This window comes from Ambystoma mexicanum, chromosome 7p, assembly GCF_040938575.1.
Source record: "Ambystoma mexicanum isolate Mex_15411 chromosome 7p, UKY_AmexF1_1, whole genome shotgun sequence".
Lineage (NCBI taxonomy): Eukaryota > Metazoa > Chordata > Amphibia > Caudata > Ambystomatidae > Ambystoma > Ambystoma mexicanum.
The window spans coordinates 202,690,969-202,714,847 of record NC_090939.1 but is presented as its reverse complement, the minus strand read 5'-3'; the positions used below and the strand labels follow the sequence as shown (position 1 = coordinate 202,714,847).

Below are 23,879 nucleotides of genomic sequence, written 5' to 3'. Positions count from 1 at the left end.
AATATGCTGCCGAGATCGCAGCTTACATCGAGTCCTCAGACACTGATGTTTGCGCTTTCACCGAAACATTGGCTCCTAACGCAGCGGGCCCGGTGCTGAAACTGGCCATCCCGGAGGGGTGCTCCATGCGAAGTTCTGATAGATTGGAGGGCAAATGCAAGGGTGTGGCCCTGATCTTTAAATCTTCACTTGGCCGGGACCATTATGGACGGTAGTGAATCCCTACAGGTAACAATAGTCCTTAATGTAGAATCTACCCTTAACCTTCTTGCGATTTATAGGCCTCCCTCCCTCACTCAAGAATTCATGACAGCCTCATCAAACTATCCAACTATCTAGTTTCCTGTCTCAAACCTAACTCCAGCTTTCTTTTGATGGGCGATTTTAATTTTTGGTTGGCCCAGAAGCGAGTAGAACTGGAGACAGTCTTGGCCAACTTAGGCTTAGACCGAAGAAATCAGCTTCCCACACAGTCTTGGGCACACTTTGTACTGGGTCTCTGCCACCAACGTGGTTATTAAAGATCTTCAGGTTTTGCCCTGTCCATGGTCTGACCACTAATTTTTACACTTTTCCATTCAGGCAGATTTCCCTATCAAATTTAGAAATCATGACATGCTCGGCCCTATCGGAAGAAACCCCAGGTTTCTCACACAGGCTAGAATCACCCTGCTTTTGGAGCCCTGATATAAATATAAAGGTCTATGGCCAAAAACAAACCATGGTTCTCTCGTCATTTGCAAAAGTTAAAGTCCAATATGCTAAAACTCTTGCCTGGCTGGAAAAGGATTCCCACTCCAGGCCATCTCACAGCGTATAAAAAGGAGCTGCTAGAGCATACAAATCTGCTATTCAATGACAGGATCATGAATGCAAAATCGGAGACAAAATAACTTTTTAAAATATTAAAAGAGCAGGAGTCTACCATCCCTCCTGACTCCGGGTTCTGTTATGAAAGACACGGCATGGTGTCAGAGCTGGTAATTCCAGTTTTCAATCTGTCTTCAAATCAATTGACAGAGGCAGAGTTGAAAGTCTTGAAAAATGGCCTATGTTTTGTTCCCGCTACCTGATAAGCAGCCATCTGAATAAGAAGGGAATTGAAAGTAAGGCAACAATAGCATCAGAGGACACATGGAATTGGCTATTCAAGCTGACTATACCTGTAACAATATGGCGTTTGATGTACTAGATAGGAACACGGATTGAGTATGCATTGCCTAGACTAAAGAGAAGGAACCTAGGCACAAGAACAGTGAGAATCATTATGTTGAGTCGGATTAGCCAACAGCTCATACTGGGCAAGAGGACATATGGGAAAGAGCAGCTAATAAGCAGTTATACAGCTGTGATACCCCCTCCTGACCCACTTTGTTAGTGACTGGATGCTCACTGCTCCAATTATAATGGGAATTAAAAATAGATCTGTAGATTGTATGATGTTTGGAGAATAGTGTTAAAAGTAGATGGGGGTGTCCAACGCAGACGCGATTGCCCTGCGCACAAAAGTAAATCATAATGAGTGTTTGCAACTTTAAGTTAATGGTTTGGAAGGAATTGGGACAGGCAAGGATTAAACAGTATGTACCGCTCCCGGGCCACCAAAGGAACCGCACTCCCCCCAATGTGAGTGCATAGTTTAGATGGGAAAAAGATGAGTGGGGGAGGGGGCTTGTTCATTGGGCACTGCATAGTCGAAGTTCGGGGTACTATTAGGGTGGGGGAGGAGGGTGACCAGGGAAGTTGGGTTGAAAAAGTAGGAAAAATGCACAGACTAATTGCAACATATTATTACCATGCTAAAAGACTGTGAGAAACTGATGGTGAAACAAGAATGCATAAAAGACAATGGTTGATACAGAGGTGAAATTAATAAAATTACTTAGCTGGAAGGTGAGAGGCATTGGTGCACCTGTGAAGATGAGAAAAGTTATGGCCTATGTCAACAGACAAGGCGCCCAGATATTAGTCCAACAAGAAACGCACTTACTGGACGACCATGCCTGCAAGTTTGCCCCTGGGTGGGGGAAAACAACATTTTTACACCGCCTATTCCATCAGAGCCAGGGGAACCATGATATTAATTCATAAATCGCTCCTGTTTACTCATTACGCCACAGAAAGCAACCCCTGTGGTAGATATGTGGTGGTGCACGAAAAATTGGGCAGCGTGGAAACACTTATGATCAATGGATATGGCCCTAATATAGATGACCGAGAGTTTACACAAGTTTTTCGTCAGTGCGTCAGGTACCCAACCACCCAGGTAATAAGTGGCAGAGATTTTAACACCATTCTGGATGTGAACTTAGACAGGACGTCAACCACTCTTAGATCACTAACAAATGCAGCACAGGGGACGTCTGGCATATATTGCACGGAACCAACAAAGCCTTCACTTTTTATTCATCAGTCCATGACATGCACTCTAGAAAAGACCTGTGGTTGGTTTCCCAAATGGTGATGGGCTGGGCATCGGAGGCAAAGATACTGCCTAGGACTCTGTCGGATCACTACCCTGTATCTCTATTGTTAGATATCCCAGAAGGATCTCCGCAGAAAGCACCATGGAGATTCAAGGCTACGGCACTGCTGGATCAGTCTTTAAAACTAGTATGACACAGCATGTCAACGAGTTCTTTGAAAGCAATGAAGGATCAGTGGCCCAACAGTGTGCTGTGGCAAGCATTCAAGGTCTACATGCGAGGAATCGCTAGGTCTACTGAATTTGGGGTAATTAGGGACATAAGGAGGGAACTCAAGAAGAGAGAGGAGACACTAGCCAGACTACAAGCAGAGTATGCACAAGGCGCATCTTCACAGGTAGCTATAGATATTAAAACGCAACTAAATGAGTACCGGGAGGCAGCGTATAGGGAAGTGCACTATTTTGATAGGCAAGCGGCTGCACGCAGATACGGAGAACAAGATTGACCGGGTAAACCCTTGGCACATATGGCGCTGAACGAGAGAGGCAACACAAACATCCCTTGCGTCAATAGGCCAGACGGGGTGGTGGTAACTAGACACGAGGACATTCATGAGGTATTCTATGATTTCTTTGCCAACTTATACTCTCCCCAGAGCACTGCTACAGATCAGGATATTGATGACTATTTAGCAAACATTCCCACCACACTGCTATCCAGTGAAGCCCGCAATACCCTGGAAGCACCAATAAAACTCAGTGAAATAAAAGAACCTAGAAAAAACCTCCCTAATGGTAAGGCACTGGACTCTGATGGGCTCAGTGCTGAATTCTATAAGGAATTAGTGGCAGAGCCGGCACCCGTCTCTTAGCACTATGGACCGAGGCACTTGAGTCCGGTGCACTACCAGACACAACGTGAGACTCGATTATCACCCTACTATTAAAACCCTGAAAGCCACCTGAGGAGTGTGGGTCATACAGACCATTGTCCCTTATAAATACTGACGCGAAAATATTCGTAAAGATTCTTGCAACCACTGATGCCGTATATGGTGCACGAGGATCAAGCAGGATTTGTGCAGGCAGGTCCACTGCCTCCAATATACGGAGGCGCTTTAATATACTTGCAAAAATACCCCAAGACACCACAGGGGTGGCGGTCGCCTTGGACATGCAGAAGGCGTTTGACACAGTATACTGGCATTTCTTGTTCAGAGTTCTTCACAACTACGGGTTTGGTCCTAACTTCATTAAATGGGTGCGCATTTTGTACATACAGCCATATGCACAAGTATTCGTAAACTGGATGCTGTGCTCAAGCCGGACTCTAGCTGGGGGTACCAGATAGGTGTACCCCCTCTCCCCATTACTATTCGCACTGGTGATAGAGCCATTGGCAGACCTAATTAGGGCACGGTATATGCGGCCCGGGCACACTATAGCAGGGAAAACTCAATTGATATTGCTTTATGCAGACCACATAAAGTTGTACATAAAGGATCCCGGGAGATACCTGCAGAGGGTTCTGTCAGCAGTTCAGAAATTTAGTGAACACTCGGGCCTCAAACTGAATTCTAACAAATCTGAGATATTCCCTTTGACAGAAAAGACCAGTGAACCCACCAAACTCTAGGGTCTAAAATGGGCATCTCAACAGGTATGATATTTAGGTGTTGAAATAGCACGTGGAGCTCGATTGGTGCGCTCCTTTAACTATGAGGAACTGTCCGACGCGCTCTGCATTAAGATCGACCACTGGAATCAACTCCATATATCACTGATGGACAGACTATCTTTGGTGAAGATAATACTACCAAAACTCATCTCTTCAGTACAATTCCGTGGTGGCCAGGGAGGGCCCATTTCTCACGTTTACAGAGTGCATGCTCAGGGTTTGTGTGGAAGGGGCGGGCGCGTGCCAGCTGGAGGCATCTCAGTGCCATATGAGCAGGGAGGGCTGCTGGCCCCCGACTTCGAACTATATTTTTTGGTGGCACAGGCCGATTACGCGATATACTGGATCGAGGGGGGGCTCCGCTTACCGCACGTAGCTCTTGAAACACTTGGGAAGGACCCTGCCTTCCTCCTACACGGCTTAGCCGAAGGGAAGCCCAGGAGTGACAATCAATTGGATCATGCCCTGGTCACACAGCGTGCATGAGGTAGGCTGCTATGCCACCCTAAAGGGTCAATAATGTGTACTCCAGATATGCCTATTTGGGGCGTACCATATTTACCACCATCGCAAGATGAGAGCTTAGCTACACACCGGCGGGACAGGGGTATACTACACTTTAAGGACCGGTTTCCAGATGGTCATTTTATAACCTAGGAAGATGTCAAGGTTATCATTGGAGACACTCCTTTACAGAAATTACAATATCTCAGGATCCGCTCCGCCCTGGCGACGCACTGGGATGGGTTCCCATATGAACCACATTCACATCCGAGCCTGAAAAACGCACTTACCCCTGGTAAAGCCAAAAAGACAGCCTCAGCAATATATAAAATAACACTATCAGTCAGGAAGGTGCACCGGACATTAAAGGAGAATGAGAAAAGGACCTGGGGGATCACCTTTACGGAGGCGCACTGGGCACAACTGTGCAAATTGACAAAGAAAATCTCCTACACTCCAGGTACAGAGTAATTCAGTTCAAGATACTGAACAAAGTGCACCTCACCCCAGCACGCCTTGCGAAAATGTATACCGCCACTGAAGGGAAATGCCTGATATATGGAAATGATGGTGCAGGTCTGTTACACATGCTATGGTCCTGCGAAACACTAAAAGTACTGGGAGAATGTGTGCACAGCGCTAGAAAAGATGATCGACCGACCTGTCACATGGGAGCAAGGGACATGTCTATTGGTAAGAGTGTGCAAAATGAACCCCATTCACCTTAGGCTCCTTAACTTGGGTCTGTTATTGGCAAAACACGGCATATTACTGAGATGGAAAAGTAAGAAACCACCTTTGATGGAGGATTAGCTGAATTACATGTCCTGGGCGAACAATAATGAGGAAGTTTACTCTAGCCTATTACCCCCAATGAATCGCCCAAAAGATATATGGGGGGATTCAGACAATACTTACTTGGCAGAAGCAAAGATGAAGGTGGAAATGGCGGAATGCCATGATGTTTGAACGATAATTCCTCTGGAAGTATGTGTCATATTATTATACCAATGTATCATGGTAAAGAAAAGAAAAGTCAATTGTATGGAACTTATTGTTGCAACTCTGTGTACTGTTAGAGTAAAAATAAAAAATAAAAATAAACACTTAGTCCAAATCACAGAAAAATACATGAGAGAGTGGGAAAAAGGTCTCACTCTCTCCATGTTAGAAATTAAAAGTCCTAAAGTCCAGCAAAAAGAGCTGGGGGTCTCCAAGGTAGAAGGGCATTTGCACATTTCTGAGAATTCTCCCTAACAACCAGCCCTTCCCGACTTCCTCTGGGGGAACAAGCTCCACGGCTCCTTTCAGCAGGAGCTGAGCTATTTCTTGAATGAAGCCAGGTTTAGCAGAAAAGGTAGGCCGTATTCATATTCCACTATCTGCAGGACCTAGTTTCCACATTCATACTCATCCACGCCTTTTGAAATAGTCCGTCTTTCCCCCATTCATAGTCTGGGGATTCATGCTACACTGTTTTCGGAACAAATTAGAAAGATTTATATGACGAAATAACAAAAGGCAATCAACTCAAAAGGTTTGCTTTCTCTAATATGCACAGATTTAATAGGGTGAATGCATACATAACATACATGTCAAAGATCATAGAAAGACCAGTTCTGGTAGAGGCTCTTTTTGGATCCACTGTTTTATGTAGCTCAAACGCAGGCTTTTCCTAATCAAAGAACTAATTTCACAATACCTCTTCTACTTAAATCACCTTCGTTTGGTGGTCCAGTTGGAAAGGCATCTTGCTCTGTTCCAGGTCTTCCATCTTGTTGATGCTGCAATTGTCTTATTATACCATCAAGAATGCTGGGTTCCTCACTTTGCTCATCGCGATCATGTGTTTGCTGTCCAATCACTTGTTCAACAACTTCTCCATCACCTTTTCAGAAAGAGAATCAAGCATATGCCCCGTTAAACAGTTCAAGTAATGCATCAAAAATGTAATATATGAGTGAAGGTTCAAATATTGCATTCAAAAGTCCTTGGAACATGACAGAGTAAATAAAATGTTAGGTTAAATAAATTAAACAATTACTTACCTCTCAGTAATGTTCTTTCTGATGCATGTTCAGCAGAGCCGATCTTTGGAAATTTTCTGCGACCACGGGGCGCGGCGTGGCTCTGCAGGACGCCTCTAGATGCCCCACATGAAGTGTGGGTCAGTGTACCTCAGTTATGCCCTTTTCCTAGATCTTTCTGTTGCCAGGGGGGCACAGAACCGATGCAGGTGTACTACCAGCGCTACAGATAAAGAGCATATTGGCCATTTTTACTCCCTGAGAATAGACAAAAACTCCCAAAAATTAAAAATAGGTTGTCAAAAAACATGGATATGTTTGACCAGAGTGATTGTAGTACCACAGGAAGAAACTACTATTATATGTGCCTGATCAGAAGAAGTAAACATGTATCTTTTAATGTGCATGAAAAACTAGGTGAAAATAAATTATTACAAAAACATTTCCATTTTCCAGCTAAAACATTTTTATTCACTTATAAAATACTCTCACTGGATAATCAATTTAAAAGTTTACTCCCTAAAAAAATCATTTTACTCCCAAATTTAAAAAATAGGCAGTGAAACACTTGCTTCCAAATCCTATCTGGAGCATTGTGTACTACCTTATCCACCAAGATGGGCAGATTGGGATTGTGACTAGACATCTGTGGGAGTAATAGCCATCATAAAGAACATTACTTAGAGGAAGTCATTTTATGTTCTTATTGATTTTTTACTCCCACAAAGACTCCCATAGCACTAAGTGGATCTGGAGGACAGAGCAAAATGACACCACCTAAACCAGAAAACTCCAGAGGATTGTGGAAGTGGGTGAACTGTCCTTGAAGGGAATACAAGCAGAAATATTTGGCAAACGTGTGCAGAGAAGCCCACCTAGCTGCTTGGCAAATGCCCAAGAAAGGGGCCCCCTCTCTATTGGACAGCAGTGGCAGTCAGACCTCTGGAAGGTGTCTGGAGACAGTCAGGCACATTTTCCCCAGCCAGCTCATAGCATTCCGAGATGCAGAGAACAATCCATCTATACAGGGCCTGCTTGGTCTTAGCCATGTCAGCACAGGCTCCAACATAACCTACAAAAAGCTGGTCATCTTTCCTGGTCTCTCTCGTCCGAGACATATAGAACCTGAGAGCATGCACAGATTCCAACCAATGGAAATGCTTTTCTGCCTGGGCAGGTAGAAAAATTCCTCGTAAGTTACTCGTAAATTACCCCTTTCCTCCATACTGCATGGGCGTCCCTTCCTAGGGAAGAGAGACAGAACCTTTTCATCATAAAAAACCTTTCCCTTTAAATTTAAAGACACGCAGGGGTGCGGCCCGGGCAGCATGTGCTGCCCTCACTCTTAAGCGCCCCCCCCCCCAGCGCCACACAGTCCCCATTGATGCGTCAACAATATTTAACATAGCCTAATGACACCATTATTGTTAGGGGAGAGGATGGTGGGACGTATGGAGGAAAGGGGTCTAACGTCTAGTATGTTAGTCACTACAGTGAATAACTTGTATTTACTCTTACGTCCCGTCCCCTTTCCTCCATACTGCATGGGCGATTACAAACTGAATGTAGCCCCAGGGTGGAGAGGAGACCCATTTTAAGCAAATAGGTTCCTTAGAACCGCCTGTCCGAAGGCCGCATCTGACTTGGAGCCGGCGCCCAAACAGTAATGCTTGCAGAAAGCCGAAGGGGTGGCCCAGGTGGCCACCCTGCTGATGACCAGCCACGGAACCTGCCGCTGGAAAGCAATGGCCGTGGCCCAGACAGCGTGGCCATGCATGTTAGTTTGCAGCAGCTTGTGCTGCCCCTCGTAGGCCTCCCCGATGGCCGCAACCATCCATCGTGCAATAGAGGCCTTGGATGCTTGATACCCGGCCTAGATCCCCGAAGGTGACAAACAGTGCGTCTGACTTGCGGAAGCCCTTGATCCTGTCCAGATAGAATTTCATAGCGCGCATGACATCCAGAATATGTATGACTCTCTGGGCCTCGTCCTTGGGGTGAGCAAAAAACTTAGTTAACACTATTTCCTCATTTAGATGGAAATCAGAGGGAGTCATCAGGACCACCTTATCCCTGTGAAAGGTGGTATGGGTTCTGAGGCCATCAGAGCCTGGATCTCGCTGACACTGCGAGTGGAGGAGAGGCCCACTAAAAGAGCTGTTTTAATGGTGACCAGCCGGATGTCCGCGGACGCCATTGGCTCGAAGGGTTTGTGCGCCAAGGCGCCCAACACCACAATGAGGTCCCACACGGGGTGTGGCTTCTTGATGGGTGGGTAGAGCCTGGGCAGGCCCGCCAAATGTTTCCTGACTATCGGGTTGGAAGATGAGAAAACCTCCTCCTCTGAATTTCTGTAGGCCCCTATGGCCGACAGATGTGTGCGACATGTGTCCACCTGTACTCCTGAATGCGCAAGATGTGCTGAGGAGAGCACATCAGAGTCCGCCCAGTGACAGAACCTTGTCCATTTACTCTTGTATTGGCTCCTGGTAGACTTGCTCCTGGCGCCCTAAATGATCAAGGTTAGCCTGTGATAGGCTCAGGTGCTTGAGGGTGACCTGCTAAGGAACCATGCTCCGAGGGCTAACTTCTGTGGGGCGGGGTGGATGTTCCTGCCCCCCTGCTGCTACAGGAGATTGGCTGAACCTATTGGAAGGTGAATGGGTGGTCTGTCCGCAAGGCTGATCAATTCGGAGAATCACAGTCTCTCCGGCCATCATGGAGCTAATAGAATGATGCTGAGGTGACAATATTCCTTTATTTTGCTAATTACTCTCTGGACCAGGGGTGTGGGAGAAAAAGCGTAGGCTGTCATGCTGTCCCACCGTCTGCAGGTTTCAGTCCCTGGACCACCATGTGAGGTCCGAGTGTAGAGAAGGAGGGATGCTGACCGGCTAAGCTTGGGAGCTCTTCTTCCGATTCCACGAGGCTGTGAAGTGCAGCTGCAATCTCCTCATTCTGAGTCTCGTCTGTGGCACGGCCAGAAGGACCACTGCCATGATACCCAATAAGTGTTGGTACCACTAGGCCAAGGTCACTTATCTGGTAAGGAAGTGAGTAGTGGCTCTCTTAATGGCCGTAATCTTATCCTCTGAGGGAAAGACCAGCTTGGAGCACCTATCCCAGATGAGGCCCAGGAAGGTGAGGCTCCGCCTGGGCTGCAGCTGAGATTTCTTGAGGTTGATAGTAAACCCCATGTCGTGGAGTGCGTTCATCAGTGCAGCTGAAGTGTGGTTGACCGCCTCCGGCGATCTCGCCCTGACGAGCCAGTCGTCCAGGTACAGGTAGACATGGTGGCCCTCGGCCCCGAGGAGGGCTGCCGCTGCATTCATGAGTCTGGTAAATACCCTGGGGGCTGAGTTGAGGCCAAAGGGTAGGACCTTGCATTGGAATTGGCAGCCCATGATCCTGAAGCGTAGGAAGGAGCGATGTGGCTGTCAAATCGGGACGTGTAGATAAGCGTCCTTCAGATCCAGGGAGCACATCCATTCTCCCTTGTCCAGTGTCTTTGCATTGAGTGCTGGCTTAACCATCTTGAATTTCTGAAGAGGCGGGATAGGTCCAGCACAACTCTCAGGCCAGCCTGGTGGTTCTTTTGTATGGCGAAGATCCTGGAATAGAAGCCTAATCCTCTCTGGGATGCTGGGACTTCTTCCACTGCCTGGCTGTCGACGAGTGACCGAATCTCCGCCGAGTTGCTGTCCCAATCTGTGGGAGTGGAGTAGAGGGAAGTAGAGAGGAGAAGGGGGAGGGGAAGTGGGAAAGGTAGGCGGTACCCTGAGGATACTACAGAGAGGATCCAGGGGCCCAAAAGCTTTGGCGGCAGAATTGCAAGCGAAAGGCAAGCCTGCCCCCAACTGGAGACACATGGACCCGAAGGGGCGCGTCATGCTTCCTTTCCCTCAGACTGCAGCGGAGGAGGGGGACTGGAAAAAGCCCTTTACCCCCCCCACCTTTGTTTGCACCGGTGTTGACTCGGAGAGCGGTCAGGCTGCCTCGACCTCCGTTCCTGGAAGCCCCAGAACCCGCTGAACGCTTGCCCCTTGTCAGAGCGTTGATGCGACTGGGTGTGGCCTTCGTTAGGTTAAAGACTTCGCAGTTTGCGAGCTGTTCTTTTTATCTAATTCCTCATCGGTGGTAGAGTGAAAGAGGTCACTACCCTCGAATGGAAGGTCCAATATGCGTTCCTGGACATCGGGCTTAAACTTAGTAACATGAAGCCAGGCAGTCCTTCTCATGTCCGTGGCGATGAATATGGCCCGGCCAGAGGTATCGATGTGGGCTACAGTAGACTCCATGATGTCATGCGCTACCAGCCTTGAAGCGTGCTTGGCTCTGCACCGGAACTTCAGGAAGGAATTCTGCTATTTCCCACCAAAGCCTTTGGTTAATGGTTGCCAGCATGGCATCCGCATTGGATTGACGCAGGTGTAGAGGCGTTGGAGTACAGCTTCTTCCCATATGCCTCCAAGATCTTCTCATCCTTGCCTAGCAGCACCGAGGACGAGGTGGCCGAGGACGACAGGCTTAGAGTAGAGTGACGCTGCAGCGATCACCGATGAGTGCGGTTGATGGTGCACCGACAGCAAGAGTGGATCCCCCTCCATTTGCCTATACTTGGCGTCGAGGTGCCTATTGACAGGTTGGGCCACCCCTTTTTGGCCAAGGCAACATCTTTCTGCATCAGGTTACCCGTTCTGGTAGGGGGTCAGAGTGAGGACTTCTGCCAAGACCACCTCCTCGGGCTGCTCGACCTCTGGTTGAGGAAGGCCCAAATATCCTGCCAAACCTGCAAGCCATAGTGGATGATGGCATGTCAGGGTCCTCCTCCTCATCTATGGCCACCAGGGTGTCCAGTTGGTCCGGAGTGGGTGGACGAGTGCTTGGTGCCGTGGGCTGCAGTGTTGGGACCAAAGCCAGAGGCTGCTGCAGAGGTTGGTATGGAAACACCTGTGCTGTGGGAGGCAGGTAAGCCGGAATCGAAGGAGCCGGCAGGGGCAGCGGGGGTAGGATCAAGTCCCTGACTGCATCCCGCAGGATAGCCCCCATCTGAGGGGTTTGCATCAGCGCCAGGAACCTGTCGAAGAACCCGTCTTCGGAGGCTGAAGAGGTGGCAGGTGATATTGATGGAGTGGCTGGGGGCTGCAGGTGCCGGATGCCAATCTGCCTCGGTTGCAGGGGGCACCTGCCCTGCACCTGCCTCCCTGGTTGATACCAGTCCCACCTTGACACTTGTTCTCCCACTTGCTCCGTTCCTGGGAGTGGCATCAGACGAGTGCTGTTTGGCGCAGAGGCCATTTTGTCGAGCTGCGTGCCACGTGCCAAAGTCGTGGTGCATGGCTCCCTGGGTCTGGCATCCTCAACGACTCTTGGTGGCGGAGCAAGAGACCTACCCTGCACCTCAGATCAGGGCCCGGAAAACGGATTGCCCTCGGCGGTGTCGCCGGTAGTGCTGCGTGCAGGCGCCCCCTGTGATATTTGGCTGGTAATACGGCGTCGCCCCTCAGGTGTGCACCCGGTAAAATAACCTTGCGTTCCCTCAGCATTGCTTCCGGAAGGATCTACTGACCCCTCGGCCATAAACCCGGTAGCTGCACTAGCCTCGGAATGTGTGCTGGTGTGAGAACCAGAGGTTCCTCCTGCTCGGGCACTTCCTTGGAAAGCAGTCGCCCTTACGGGGTGCGATGGAAAACAGCAGCCCTCCCTTGGGCCTCGATCTCTGTTTGACGAAGTTCAAGTCCTCTGGAGGCGATCCTTCAAAGAGCTCCCTCCACCTAGCTAGCCTGTTCTTCAGTGTGCGTGGACTCAGTGCGTCGCACGCAGTACAACCCTCTGAGCTGAGGTCGGGGCCAAGGCAGCTGAGGGAAAGAGTGTGGGGGTGAGATGTAGGAAAGAGCCCCTCGCAGGCTGGACACTCACTGAAGTCGACATGCGCCAGGGAGAAGCATGGTGACATGCTCCGGGAGGGAGCGTGGTGCCGGAAGACCAAGTACCTGATTGACAAAAAGAAGAAGACAAAAAGATAGGAGAAATATCCAGGGAAGAGCGTGTGGCATTACATGGCCAAAGCCAAACCCAGGAGCTCTGGTGAAATCGGCCTGTTCCAGTCAACGCGGAATAGGGGACTGAGGTGTGGCGCCGGAAGAGTCAGGGCAGAGAATGCTCCCAGAGCCGCACCCCCGCGCACCTCTAAATTTAAAGGTAAAGAAGGTTTTTTCTGGTGAAAAAGGTTCCATATCCCGTCCCTAGGAAGGGATGCCCATGCAGTATGGAGGAAAGGGGACGGGGCGTAAGAGTACGCCCAATGAACTTGTAGTCCTCGACATCCGCTGAGCAAGGTGGCCATTGTTTGGGCGCCGGCAGCCCTGCACTGAAGCTCTTCATCCTCAAGTTGCCCTGCTGTGGAGCGCTGGGCAGGGCTGTGGAAGGTGCACCTTGCTCCTTTCTGACCACTTGGGGCCGACCGGTCCTGACACGTGGACTCTCTACTGCAGCCTGACCCAGTGGCAGACTGGTGCCTCCCCTTGTGAGAACCTAATGCTGCCAAACCATTTGCAATACTCACAGCTAATTCTGTCAGAGGAAGAGGAGAGTAGTTATGTCTTGGGGTATACACATTCATGAATGTGCTGTGTCGCGCTGATGTCCTCACACAAAGCTAGATCCAGCCATGTCATCTGGTGCACTCTACGCCACGTCCCGGGTGGCCTGCTGAGGAGCTTGGACTGGTGTCCCAGTGGCTTTACACCTCCGGAGCTCCACTACATCATGCGCATATGGCCCGCAGCCTGAGGAGCCCATAGATCTCCCCTTGACCTCATCATTGCCCGGCTGGACCCAGAATACCTTGTCACCTTGACTGAAATCTCTGCACTGGCTCCCAGTGGCTGCGAGGATTAAATTCAAAACCCTCTGCATTGTACACAAGGCCTTCTGGGGTCTGGGGCCGCAATACCTTCAACTCTCTCTTCCTAAATATCTTCCTTCTCAAGCTCTTCGCTCTTCTGCCTCCAACTCCATCAGGGTCAGTCGCTTCTCCAAGCAACGAGTTGGTGGCAGATCACTCTCTTCGGCAGGGGCCTCTCTCTGGAACAGCCTTCCTGCCTCCCTGAAACTCGAGGAGAACCATCGCCGGTTCCGGATACACCTCAATACCTTCCTCTTTGCTTCTGCTTTCTCTCCTCCCCTCCCTTGCTGAATTCCTATCTGAAATTGCACTGGTTACCTGGCCACCCTTTCTGGTCTCTGGCCCAGGCCCCGTCAACTGCCCACCTGCACTGCCTCCCTGGCAACCTCTGCACTTAGGGACCGTTTTCTGTATCCCTTCAGTCCCCTTTCCAGCACTATGTCAGCACTTCCTTGCACATGCCACCAGCTGGCTGTTTTATGAGTTTTATTTATCTTATTTATTCCACTTCCCATGTACTGCACTTTCCCCTCTCCCTCCCCCCCCTCGCACTTTTCCTTTCCCCCCTTCCCATGCACTTGTGCGATCTGAATGACACCTGGCCTAGTAGGATCGTTGTCTGTCCTCCCTTTGTTCCCCCCCCTTGCCTCGTCGCGCCTTGAAACACTTGTGTATAGGCACATTATAAATGCCATATCATATCACAACACTATTTTGGACTTGCATCTAGTTTCGTTGAGCATATGGTGCTTTCCATGTATTCGGGACGGGCTACATACATCTCTCAGCCAATCATTAATGGACAAAACACCAGAATAGTAGATGGGGTGACCTTCTGCTGGTGGATAACTGACATCACCCCCTGCCCCAGATACGGGCCTCTCCCCAACTACGCCCTGTTCTCATAGCCAATCCTACTCACGCGGCACCTCGCACCCCAGCCTCAGAGAAGGGCAATATGACGAAAGGATCTGGTGGCAAGAAAAAATTTGCCAATGGACTCCTACACCAACAACCCCACTAAAACATCTGGAGCTGCTGACCCGACAATGGACTACGATCAAGCCTCAACTTCAGATGCGTCTAGAGACGACCAGTTGTTGGCGGCAATGCACAATGGATTCATGGCAGTTAACATGAAACTGGATGACATTGTGTCCACCATTGGGTCTTTGAAATCTAAATTGGAGAAGGAAGGTGCCCCCATAATCAAAGCTGAGACAAGGATTGGCGACGCAGAGGATAAGGTAGATAAACATGACCGCGATATAGCGCAACTGCAATGGGAAGTCCATAAGATCTGCAACAAATGTGACGACATGGAATCGAGCTCCAGGCGCAACAATATCCATATAATTGGGCTCCCAGAAGCAGCCTGCAAAGGCCTGATGGAACCTTTCATCGAAAATCTGCTGAAAACAATGTTTGATCCCTCAAAGCTCTCCCTGCACTTCCTTGTGGAAAGGGCGTATCGTGTTTTGGCTCCTGTCCCCAAGCCGGGGGCTCTCACTAGCACCACCCTGGCTAGAATATTCAACTATCGAGTCAGGACCTTATTTTGCATCTGGCCAGGGAAAAAGGCGCTCTTCGATACAAGGCCTCTGACATTCACATCTACCAAGAAAGTGCATGTCCAAAGGAAATCGTACAATCCTGTAAAAAACTGCTACGCATCAGGCAAGTCCCCCTATGTATTGATGTACCCGGCCAAATTGTGCATTCAAAATGGTGGGCGTGCACATTTTTTTGAGAACACGGCTGATGCCACAACCTACATAGAGGCTTCCATCACTATTCCGCTCCCAAGGCGCGACAGCCCTCGCCCCACAACCATGATCCCAATATTATGGACAATGACTGACAATCTAGGAACTTGAATAGCACTCCTCTTACATAGTACCAAACCTGGAAATATATTCTTTGCGGTCTCGGGCCAGTTGCAGAAGCCGCAGCCAGCGGGGCGATAGTTTCTGCTCGCAGCGCACCGCGGGGAATTTACAATTATTTTCCTTTTTTCAATTGGGTCCATCGTCAAGTTGGGTGTGATGTGGGTGGTGGGATAGAAGTGCGTCGAGTTGGGTATAAACGGCTTACAAGCAGAACAAAGGTTACAGGGGTTTGAATGTTTGGAAATTGTATTAACATGTTATCACCGAAAAACCAGTGCAGAGCATCCCTCAATTGCACACTGCAATAGTCCCCTCCTGGTCCATGTATTGCGAGCTGGGTCCTCTACCTAGTACAATCATGACGCTACGGGTGACAAGATTTCCTCTATGACCTGGAACATCCGGGGCCTCAAGCATGCTATCCAATCACGCAAGGTACTGGCGTGTGTTAACCGTTATGGCCCTAAGGTGGTGATGCTACAGGAGACACATGCCCACGGGCCACTGAATGAAAAGTTTGCCTCAAGCTGGGGATCCCAACGTTATTATACTGATTACTCAATGCAGGCGACAAGAGTGATGATGCTTTTATACCGGCCACTCCTTTCAGGAAACCAAATGCTGTATAGACGCACAAGGGAGACATGTGATCCTATGGGAGAAATTGGCCGCAACACTGGTCAATACGTATGGCCCCAGCTTGGACGACCCAGATTCTATGGACAAGTGTTAAGTATCCAAAAAGGGGGGCGGCCGCGCCCGTATTATCTCGGGAGGCGACTAACTAAATTCTGGACTGTGCAGTTGACCGCTGTAGGGCTACCCAGCGCGACTTGACCAATACGTGCGCACAATCATGCAACAAATTCAACTAGTTGAGGTATGGAGGCACCGCAATCCTGGTATACGCAAATTCACTTACTACTCGTCAGTGCATGACTGACAGTCCAGGATTGACTATTGGCTGGTTTCTGCTGCATTTGTGGCACAGGTACAGGACTGCAGGATTCACCCTAGAACCATCTCTGATCATTCACTGGTCACCTTGACAGTGATCTGGGACAGGCCCGGCCCCCCCCACCCTCTCTGACGCATGCCCCCCTCATGCCTACTGGACAGCATTTTTGGAGACACTGCACAAGGGGATCACAGACTTCTTTCACGGGAATGAGGATTCTGTTCGACACCACACCACGGTATGGGAGGCCTTTAAGGTCTGGGTTAGGGGTGAGGTGATTTCAATATCCACAGGAATTTTGAGGGAAACAAGTAGCGAATTGGGTAGAGTTGAAAGTGACCAGAGACGGCTAGAGAATGAGTATGGTACGTCCCCCAACAGAGCATTACTGTGTCTTATCAAAGCTAACTTATTCAAATGTACGTACGGAACTGGTGGATAGAGAGGTACGCCTAATGAATTACCCAATACAGGCAAGGCGATATGGGGAGGACGATAGACCGAGCCGGCTTCTTGCAGGTGCCATTAGATCTGAGAGGGGGATACAACATATCACTAGTGTAATGGGGATATCTGGCCACATCCTTACTGCTCAGGAGGCAGTTAATGGTGAATTTCACCAATACTACAAGACCTTATATGGCAACTTGGGTCAGTGCTCCAGTATGGAGCTGGCGAGTTACATAAAGGAGATCCCACTACCAATGCTGTTGCAGGAGGCATGGTTGGCGCAGAATCAGCCATTCACACTTTTTACCGAAGTAATTGTGGCTCTCCCGTCTGGTAAGGCCCCCGGGCCTGATGGTATAACCATTGAACTTTATAAGGAGCTCTGGGTTATCCTAGCCCCCAGACTGCTGAGGGTATGGGAGGAATCTTTTCAGCTCAATCATTTACCCCCCCCATCACTCTCAGAGGCTGTAATTACTGTATTATTAAAACACAACTGGCCTCTGAGATGGCCTCATACAGACCACTATCCCTAAACAATGCCGACACCAAAATGTTTACCAAATTAGTATCCACCAGTCTCCTACCTTACATGTCGACACTGGTCCACCCAGACCAAACAGGGTTTATCCCTGGCCGCTCCACTGCATTTCACCTATGCAGACTATTCTGCATTGCAACCCAAATCAATCCACATGCGCAGGCTGTGGCCGCCTGACTTAACGCCAAAAAGGCTTTTGAGTCAGTCTCGTAGCAGTTCTTTTTTGCAGTATTAGATGCGATTTGGTGATCATTTTATTCGATTCATTCAACTGCTGTATGCTAACCCAGCTGCCAGGGTTCGTATTGGTGGTACACTCTCCCCCGTCTTCACCATGGGCTGTGGGACAGGACGGGGCGGCCCTTCATCTCCTTTACTCTTCACACTGACGAATGAACCCCTTGCATGCATTATATGACTTAAGCACACCCATAGAGGTTTACACCTAAGCAGGGATGCCACAAATCTCTCTATGCGGACGACACACTGCTACATAATCGCAACCCAACACAAAATCTGGCCCCATTGATGGAGGAGGTCCGCAAGTTCTCTACATATTCAGGATACTGTGTCAACTAATCCAAATCAGAACTGTTTCCGCTGACCGATGCCACTTGTGTCCCGGCGAACCTGATGGGGGTTCAGATGGGTCCCACATACATTTAAGGTTCTGGGCATATTAGTTTCTCGATCGCATCGCTCTGTTGCCAGACAATCACAAAACATTCTTACTGATATTGGTAGATAAGCTGGGCCTGTGGGCTAGGTTCCCCATTTCCCTATATGGTAGGCTCAATACTGAAAAAGACTGTAGTCCCTAAACTAATGTACTATTTCAACAACATTCCTGTTTGGAAGGGACGCGCGTTTTTCAATAAACTACTCTCCCTGGCAATTGGCTATGTATTGGGCACTGGTGCCCCACGGATGAAGTGGGACGGTCTAGCCAACTATTCGAACAGGGCAGCCTCCAAGCCCCTGACTTTGAACTATATTTTGTTGTCTCACAGGCACAATTCGCCGGCTATTGGTATTCCTCCCAGGATTGCCAGATCTATATGTTATTAGAGAAATATAGTGCCTCTCCCTCAAACCTGAAATCCATTGTTCTTGCAGACCAGCATGCCGATTCTTGCACATTTGATCCGGTCCGTACAATAGTAAATGCGTGGACAAGACTGTTCAGGAGGCTTGATGCGACGACTCCATACAGCAGTGCGCTTCCACTATGGAACTGCCCTGGCTCCTCCCCCCCCTCCCCCCGACATACGACAAGAACATTCAGAGAGCTTGGGAACCTGGGGAAACGCAGACCCTACACCACCTTTTCCCTGATGGGACCTTTTTCTCTCATGAAGACTTCTTATATAAACTGGGTAACAATCCAATAAGATCGCTCTCATTCTAAAGTACTGAAGCGGAGGCCCGAAGCCGATGCCCCTCGTTCCCTCAAGAGCCCAGGTACTGTGAACCTCTGCTGTTGGTAGTGTTTGATAGGGACCCAAGAAGGTTGGTATCTGGACTATACAAGACATGTCAGGCTAACCATGCTTTCACCCACAGCGCTAGACGGAAATGGGAAACCGATCTAGGCAGTGTAATTGATGAAAAATGGCTGCGGTGCTGCCGACTGTCAAGAGAGGTCGCTCTGAAAGTCTGGTTCAGATTAATACAATTTTAACTATTAAACCAGTTACACTACACGCCTGCTCGAGTAGCAAGGTTTGCACCTGCAACCAGTATTGAATGGCTCAAGTGTGGAACTGATACTGCAGACTGCACATGTACTGGATCTGTCCGCTGGTCACCCAATTCTGGAGATTAGTTGCCGACGCCTTGCACAATATTACTGATATCCCTCCGGCACTCTAGCCCCCCCAAATACCTGTTCGGAGACATTGGGAAGGTACCCATTAAGATAAACCAGCTTTTCAATTTGGGATGCCCGATGACTAAAAATATTTTGACCTACAGGAAATGCAAAGTTGCTCCTTATGGCTCAAAGAACGGACTTACGCCAATGAAAGGGAGGAGGGTTATATTTCGCTAGTTCCACCCGTTTGCAGGACTAAGGACATATGGGAACCGTTCCAGGTGTACTTAAGGAGGGTGTCTTTGGCTCAGTAAATGCTGCATGAGATGATATATCCTATGTTGCTATACGCAGAAGGTTTGCTTGATTGCGCTCGTCTTCAAACTGGATTGCAACTAACTCGCAAATGTATGTGTTTTGAGGTTGTATGTCACTGTACCAAATAAAGTTTAATTTAAAGAAAGCACAAGAATTTGAAAGGGAAACAGTTTCCCAGTAACAATGAGCAAGTGGAGCTGCATGCTTTACTTACTTTCAAAAATTCAGATTAGGTTGAAAAATAGAGCAAAAAGAAAGGGGGTCCATAGAAATTATGGAGGGAAAGTTGCAAAAGAGAAATCTTTCCCAATAGCCACCAGTGCTGTCTTGCTCTTCACAGAGGGGAGGAAAGCGACCAGGGCCAGCCTCATCGCTCTTAACTTTAGCAGACTGATGTGTTCCTGGCACTCCACTGCGGTCCACAGTCCGCTCACAGTAAGGTAGTCATCGAGAATTGCCCAGCCTTTCGGGCACGTGCCCTCTGGTAGCCATTTGATGCCAAGGTTGATGAAGTGACCCCTTTATGTGGTTGTCCTTCACTGACAAATATTGCAGGTCTGCTAGTAGCTGGGGGAAACCCTGGTTGCTGAAGAAAGGCCGAAAGGAAGGACCCTGAACTGGTAGTAACAGTTCCCCAGGAATTTCCTGCGTTTTCCTGTGGTTAGCCACATGGAAGTAAGCATCCTGGAGAATCCAGGTACACTAGCCAGTCGTTTTAAGTCCAGGGCCTGGAGGATCTGGGCCAAAGTGACCAGCTTGAACTTTCCCTTGCTCAGGTAAACGTTCAGAATCTGCAGATACAGGCTGGTCTCAGCCTTCCGTCCTTCGGCACCAGAAAGTAAGCAGAGTACCAAATCCTGCCTTGTTTCGAGCAAGCTCCCATCTCCATGGCCCCTTTTGCAGAAGCTCATGGATCTCCCCCAGCAGGAGAGGGTCTGGTGGCAAGGGGGGTGGTCCAGAGAATGAGGGGAAAAATCAAGGCAGTAACCCTGTTGGAAGACATACCGCCCAGTTGTCCGAGGTGGTAGTTCTCTATTCTTCTACAAAACAGAGATAATCTGCCTCCTACAGGGGATGAATGGGAGAAGTCCACTTCAGAGAGGCTTCGCGCCAAAGGATACGGAGAGCACTGTGGAGGTGGAAGTGCCTCCTGTCGCTGCACCGCGGTACCTCGCCCCTCTAGGGGCCACATTGACCACGTCTGCTTGAGAGTGCACGGCCCATGCCTCTTGGGGCATAAGTGGCAAAGGGGTGAAAACCCCTGGCCGCTGGGTTAACGGAATGATGTTGCTGCACAACCAGCCCTAGCGACTTGGGGGTCACCTTAGAAGCTTCACATTTCTGCAGGGACTCATCAGCGTTGGTGCCGATCAAGTTCACACCATTGAAGGGCATGTCCAGAAGTTTCTCCTATATGTCAGTAGCAAACCCGGACGCCCCCAGCCAAGGAAAATACAGCATGACAGTACTGGAAGCCAAGTTCCTAGCGACGCAGTCTGCAGTGTACTAGCAAGATTGTAAAATCTGCAGGTAGGCGTCCTTGCAGTCTGCAATAAGGGCATCACACCCTTTCCTGCATCTCCTGCCTCTGAGATGTGCTCTGCCGCCTCAGTCATCACTGACCACAGGCCAAAAGAAAATTAGGCCAGGAAACAAAGGCATTGATGCACCTGAAGAGTAGGCTTGGAGAGCCGAAAATCTGTGTCCAATCTTTCGCTCTCCTGATAAGGGGGCAAAGGCAGATAAGATGTGGTCTTAAGGTTCGCCTTAGTGGTCTGTACCACCAAACTCTACGGGGAAGTATGAATAGAAAGAAAAAGGGTCCTCGGCAGGTCACGGTCCACTGTGAGAACTGATGCTGGCTTGGCCCATAGTTCCACTACAGGCCCCTCTCCACTGCCTGATTGAAAGGCATGAAAGTCTCCCTTTTCGGTCCGTCATCCAAGATGCCGGTCATACTGCACATTAGGCCGTGAAGGGGTCGGCAGCACTAAAGGTGTTGAATACCTTTGCATCTGGCACTGAAAAGCTGCCTTTTGCTTGAATGGGGTGGTCATGTCTACCTCTGGCGAAAAGTCCAGAGCACTTGCCTCCTGTAGGTTGGGCGCCAGGTTCACCAAGTCACCCTGTTCCCCATAAAACTCCTCTGGGAATCTTCTCACTTTCCTTGAGTGAAAGAGTTCCAGCTTGAAAGGAACAGGATCTGTTTGCTCATCATAAATATCCTCTAACTGAGACATATATGTCCTTCTGGGAAGTGGAAGGAACCCCGGCACCGTCTGCAGTGCTAGAACAGGACCAGAGGTCCAGTGACGGAACGATGTGCCCTTTCGTCATGATGTTGCCACGTCTCACAGCTGTCTCCTTGACAGCTCTACCAAGTGTTAGGGAGAATTCTCTTTAAAGGCTAATTTCCCTTACCTAGAGTCCCCCAGCAGCTTTGCTAGATTTGAAGGGTTTGATTTTTTTCTCCTGCTAAAAGTGAGACTCTTTTTCCCACTCTTAGACATATTGCTGATGTGTGTTTTAGGCTATTTTTTGTGCTTATGATCTATGGGGTTTTTCTCACCCTCATAAGTATCATCTTATTTCAGTGTGTTTCACCGCACCCTCAGTGCAGTAACATAGGGGTGTCATAGTGACCCCCAAACATTGACTCCATACCCTGGGGCTGACTACTGTCTCCCAGGGCATGTAAAGTTACCATTGACTTTACTAGTCAAATCTGTTTAACAGAACCATTACACACCATCTTATATGGAAGTACTGAAGGGGTTAATAATGTTTCCCCTGTGTCTGTTTTGTAGGGGACAATGTCTCGTACCCCTTTTTTCAGAGTATGGCTGGTGGCAGTGGTTCTAGCACTTTTCGTTTAACCACAAATAGTTTCCTATGGGATTTTCCCATTGTTTAAAGCTATTTTTTAAAATAGTAGCCACAAACATACCACCGGTTTAATTATTTATTCGCCGGTTGGGTATTTTTGCCATATCTCTGTTAAAACTTCTTTCTCGCGTCTTCCTCTGTAATCCTAACCCAGGTCAGGGATCCTTTGTTTGTCCTTTTGGCGGGCTTCTACAGGGCTTTCGGTGCCACTGAGTCTGGGGTAGACATGATGTGGGGCAATAGGCACCCTGGAGAGGGTTGCCTAAGCAACCCAAGTCGCACTCTGCCCTGATAGGCTGGGGGGTTATCCCGCCAGGATAACCACTCCGCTGTGTGAGTGACAGCTAGGCTGTATGAATGGGGGTTTTCTGCATAAAAGCAGGGCTCTGAGGACTGAAGGACAAGACGTCGCCACTGGACTTGAGAAACCTGAAGAGGAGAGAAGCTGAAGACATCTGCAACAACCGAAACCATCGGTGAAGCCCTGTGGTGAAAATATCATCAGAGCACACAAAATTGTCTATTTGGGATTCCTCATTTTGGCACAACCTTCGGCCACTGAACTAAGACGTTCCCTCAGACACAAAATACTTCCGCTCATTTCTCAATCTATTAAGCTGGATAGTAAATGCGGCATGTTCTCCTTTAAACCTGTAGTAGATTTCTTCAAGGGAAAGGTGATTCCAAAATTAATATACGGAATGGAACTGCATTATCTTGTTCTTTTGACCTTCTGGGACACTCTTGAGGGTATCTATTGGAGAAAAGTTATGAAGCTGCCTAATTGTGTTCCAATAGTAGCCATAAGGTACAAATTGGGTTTAGTCTCACTGCGAGCTAGAATTTTATGGAGAGTCCTGACCCTATTCTCTGCTTTGCTCTCTCCGAAACAGGATACCCTTTATTTTGATGTTGGTAAGTTGCTCTTCTCGCGGGGTTCACCGGACTGAAATTTATATCTTTCGAGATTTAGTGACCTCTGCGATAAGACTATCAGATCTCTGCATTGACAGGGATACCCTGTTAATTAATCCCAACAAAGTCAAAGAATGTCTTTTTACTAGCGATTGGAGTAATACGCTGGAAAAATTGCATGCTTACCCGTCTCTCGGTGACCTGCAATTTGACCACAAGAAAAGAGGCTTCCTGTCTTTTATCTTAAATCAATTTCCAAACCGCTGTTATCGTTCACTTCTTCTGAAACTGAGATGGAATCTCCTTCCTACTAAAGAAGTCCTTTATAGAAGGAAGGAGATTATTGATTTGGACCTTTTATGTCGAATCTGTCACACCCCCGGGGTAATTGAATCTACACGTCCTCTTTTCTTAGAATATCCTGCTTTAAAAGGTCCTAGAGATATTTACTTGGGTAGATTTAACACCCTGGGTCTATTGGGGGCAGAGAATGTCATTTGGTCCCAGTCGCTTTCAATTTCTAAAATTGAAGACGGGCTCGCTGTGGCAGGCTTTATCAAGTCTC

General features: G+C 48.7%; 1 protein-coding gene across 3 annotated transcripts in view; it reads right to left on the bottom strand.

Annotated features, from left to right (window-relative positions):
* BRWD1 (bromodomain and WD repeat domain containing 1) overlaps nt 1-23,879 on the bottom strand; it is a 3,236,587-nt gene that overhangs the window by 2,197,065 nt on the left and 1,015,643 nt on the right. For 2 of the 3 annotated variants that reach the window (XM_069636064.1, XM_069636066.1), the window contains exon 18: nt 6,313-6,498. In XM_069636064.1, coding sequence (XP_069492165.1) covers nt 6,313-6,498 — 186 coding nt within the window. The remainder of the gene's footprint in view (nt 1-6,312; nt 6,499-23,879) is intronic. The other variant, XM_069636065.1, reaches the window with a different exon arrangement.